The following is a 4,107-nucleotide window of genomic DNA, read 5'->3' on the forward strand; positions in this document are numbered from 1 at the left end:
CATGCTGCTATGCATACTTCTGAGTTTTATCACACAGAGAAAGCTGCAAAATCTAACAAATTCATAAGGCTGTTTTTTATATTTTGCAAGCTAGCATGCAGCAACAAGTGTGGTCCGGCCTTAGTGTTTCTGATATCAAATTGTTGACAAAGCCCTAATTTAAATTCCTTGCAGAGTATAAATAACCAGTTCATTAGCCAGCAAATTTTACACTCCTGCTTAGGAAGAATTGATCTGTGTCTGGGTCCCCTTTGCTACTCTATATGGCTTGGGGGTGGTGTCTGCAAACGTATATAAGAAGTGACCCATTGGAAGATAGGCACAGCTCATTCTGTAGGACTCTTCCATTGCAAAAAGTGCCCAAGGTGAGTTCTATACTCTCCTCGCCTGTCTGTTTCTGGGATTGTAACTTGCTTCAGCATGGAAGAATCAAACCTTACAAAAGTAACCTTTCTGCTATATACCAAGGAGAAAAATCAACCTGGGACAAGACACACAGCAATTTCTGGACTACAGTCATCTCAAAGGAATAATTTGCTGGACCTCTCTTTATTTGCTTATGTTCATCCACCTGCAGCTGCTCAACATACCATCAGTTACTCAATTTTACTATAAAAAGGACCCTGGGATTTTTTATCTGATACTTCTACCTGCCAAACAGATATTGAATAGATATAATATTGTGTTGTGGGTAATTGTGGGTATTTTGAAAAAACGTCTTTGCTCCTTTTCTATTATTTAATAACAGCCAACAATCAGAAATCATCTTTCTTTATTCTGAATGCTCTAAACTCATGAAAGGTGAAAGCTGATTGGTAGCTTTGAGTTACTGCTCATTACACATCATCATTGTTACACTTTGGTATTGCTTTTGACATAAGTTGTTTTATTTCCTAGAAACTGAAGGTCTGCAGATTGTTTAGTTGAGGTTGATATGAAATAAATTAACAGATTCTTTGTACTATCTGCTAGGATATGAAGCTAATCTTATTAACCTTAGATGTTGAAATGTACTCTTTTTAGAAATAAAAAATGTTAGATTTTTTTTTTTTTTTAAATAAACACAGGTTTTAATACTGCTTTAATAACAAACTTTATAAAAGAAAACATGTTTTATTTGCTTGGCATTGTAATTTCCTACAAATGATTTTTTCTTTCATCTAACTAAATTTTCGCTTTTTAAATGTTTCCAAAACTCATTTTGTTAATTATCATTTATTTCTAGAACTAAATCTAAAATGGCTTTTTCCGGTCTCCTGAGTGAAGCTGACATCAAGGCTGCCCTGAAGAGCACAGAAGGTACTGTGCCAACCACTTTGTTACCACTTTGTGCTTTCATCATTTTATTTATACTGAATAGCAACATGACAACTTGTAGTACCTTTTGAGAGAGGATTAACATTCTAGTAGTAGAAACAGTGCCTCATTTTGAAGGAATTGGTAACTGCAAGCCAGACTTCTTTCAGCCTGCAACCATTGCAAATAGGCATTCACTGTTATTGATTACACTTTACAATAATTAAACATTTAATTGGATTTATGGAATACAGTACATTTGCATTATTCTGTGTTTAGAGTAAAATTTTGACCAAAAGCCAATATAACAACTTAAGCTGGTTACATTCTCTCAAACCAACACTTGTGGCACAGATTAGCCTTCTTCTCTCTGTTGCTCTGACTAATGGCTTGTAGTAAGTAGTGGCTTAGAAAGGATGCACAAACTCTCAGGGGTACAATTTTCTCATAATTAAATTATCTTATTTTATTACCAAAAATTAAATGACTTAATTGTAATTACTTTATTACATTATATCACCAGTATTAAAATGCCCTTATTAATTCCTTATCCTTAACACCCTCTTTCACATTGGATTGGCAGCTTTCATCTTAGATGGGCAACCCCTCAAGAAAAATATTCACTAACATTTGTATGAATATTTTTTTAAAAATTGTATTTGACGTGACATTAGTTTTAACATTTATCCACTTGCTACATAAGGACTTTAGTATTCACATTTAAACTTTTCTTTTTTTATACAGCCAAGGACTCCTTCGAATATAAATCTTTCTTTGCCAAGGTTGGCCTGGCAAGCAAGTCTACAGGTGATCTTAAGAAAGCCTTTGATATCCTTGATCAGGACCAGAGTGGCTACATTGAGGAAGAGGAACTCAAGTAGGTATCAGCTGAAACCCTGCTAAAATAAGATGATATGGGGATTTAGAATGTTTTATAGCTTGTAAAGCGAATATAGCACATATCATTAAAACAAATCAATTTTTCATTACATTAAATGCTAAATATGTTAAAAAATGAAATAAAAATAGATCTATGATTAATACTTATACCAAAAAAAGGGAATAATTCAGGATATTCACAATCTACTTATGCATGAACTAGGGACTCAACTCAAAGTATTACATTACAGGGCTGCTTATTTGTCAGCAAGAGCATTGCAAGACATAGGTTTTAGGTTCTTGCAAGGCGCAGAGCTTTTTGTAGTAATTAACACTTGTTCTTTTAATAGACAAAAAGCCAGCTTCTGATTACATATCCTAATTATAAGATGTTGTAAACACCAGACAGAAAAATATTGATTTGAGATTGTCAAGGACAGTTAGAACAAATCCCAGAATACATGTTTGGGAGTGCAATAAACATAATCATCTGCAATATGATCATGAATATAAGAGTAGTGTTTGACTACAGATATTATATTTAGACACAGTAGACCTCATTAGTGCAGATTAAAAAGATTCTACACTTGACAATACATTCAGTGTTGGGTGTATATGTTTCCTGTGAAGGTACTTGTCCCACCATTCTTGTTATTTTACCATAATATCAAACACTGTAAACAAACTTATTTGTCTCTCTTTTTTTATTTTGCTTTTCTAAAATGTATAGGATTATAAAAGGCTACACTGTAAACTGACGCTGCAATAATACATTTCTGTACTGTCATTATCAGCAAGACCAACGGTCTCTCTCCTTTTTATCTTTAGAAAGTTCCTAAAGAACTTCCATGCTAATGCCAGGGATCTGACGGATTCTGAAACCAAGGCATTTCTTTCAGCTGGTGACTCTGATGGTGATGGCAAAATTGGAGTTGAAGGTAAGCATGCAAATATTTTATCTAGATGAATAGAAGATCATTTTATAACCAATAGCTACCATAACCATTTAGAATATATAGAGTGTAACCGCAAGTTATGTTTTTATGTCTATGTCTAGTTAACTGCCTGCTGAAACATCTGTCTAACTCTATCCATCTGTTGATCTGACGATCTATCCTATGTATCTATCTAGTATTAGCTAAAGGGTATTATAATTAATTTTGTTCTTTTTTCTTATCTTTTTTTTTTTTAGAATTTCAGGCTTTGGTGAAAGCCTAAACAAGAGCCTCAATGGATTATCGAAATCATTTAAATCCCCCTTTTTGTTACACGGAAATGTTAGAGGAACCTGGTTAACAGAGATAAAATTTGCCCCGTTGAAGGGGATCAGATTCTTAATCAACATCTTCATTCAAACTTCAGTGTCATCTCTGCTAGTTGGAGAGATGTGATGCAGACTGTTCAACCATCAACAACTGGATCCTGAGCTCCTGCAACCATCTGTTAACTCAAAGTTACACTGATGCCTCATTCTATTTATTTATATCTTTTTTACATTGGTATTGCATTGCCAGCTGTTTAAACTATTGTACCTTTTGTAAATTGACATTGATGATGTTTAGTCTTGATGTCTTCAAGGAATATTTAAAGCAGCGAGGATGATGTAAACACAATGCTATCAATTAAAACAATGTTTTGGAATCAGTTTGTGTCATGTTTCACTTAACAGTTAAAAATGGGTTTTGGAAAATCCTTATTAACAAGATATTAAAAAAACATATATACTTCTGGGGACTAGAGCAATAGGGTGGGATAAGCACTGGTGGAAACCGTTAGGACTTTTGGTATTATGCAAATCATTGCAGTCAAACAGCCAGGCACTCCTCTTCTTTGAACTGAACAAATAAAGCAAAATGTTTAATATAACTCACTTGGGTTCCCAAGCTTGCACACATGCATTGGCCATTGTAAAGCTCAATCTTGCTCCCCCTT

The 4,107-nt window shown here is 34.1% G+C and overlaps 1 protein-coding gene across 1 annotated transcript; it reads left to right on the forward strand.

The window, feature by feature from the left end:
- Nucleotides 1–222: 222 nt before the first annotated feature.
- LOC141147686 (parvalbumin beta 3-like) lies at nt 223–3,819 on the forward strand. Its single transcript, XM_073634892.1, has 5 exons — nt 223–365; nt 1,226–1,299; nt 2,041–2,173; nt 3,004–3,113; nt 3,368–3,819. The coding sequence occupies exons 2-5, from the start codon at nt 1,239–1,241 to the stop codon at nt 3,391–3,393; spliced, it is 330 nt and encodes a 109-aa protein (XP_073490993.1). The 5' UTR covers nt 223–365; nt 1,226–1,238; the 3' UTR covers nt 3,394–3,819.
- The last annotated feature ends 288 nt before the right edge of the window (nt 3,820–4,107 follow it).

Source organism: Aquarana catesbeiana, linkage group LG06, assembly GCF_042186555.1.
Source record: "Aquarana catesbeiana isolate 2022-GZ linkage group LG06, ASM4218655v1, whole genome shotgun sequence".
NCBI lineage: Eukaryota > Metazoa > Chordata > Amphibia > Anura > Ranidae > Aquarana > Aquarana catesbeiana.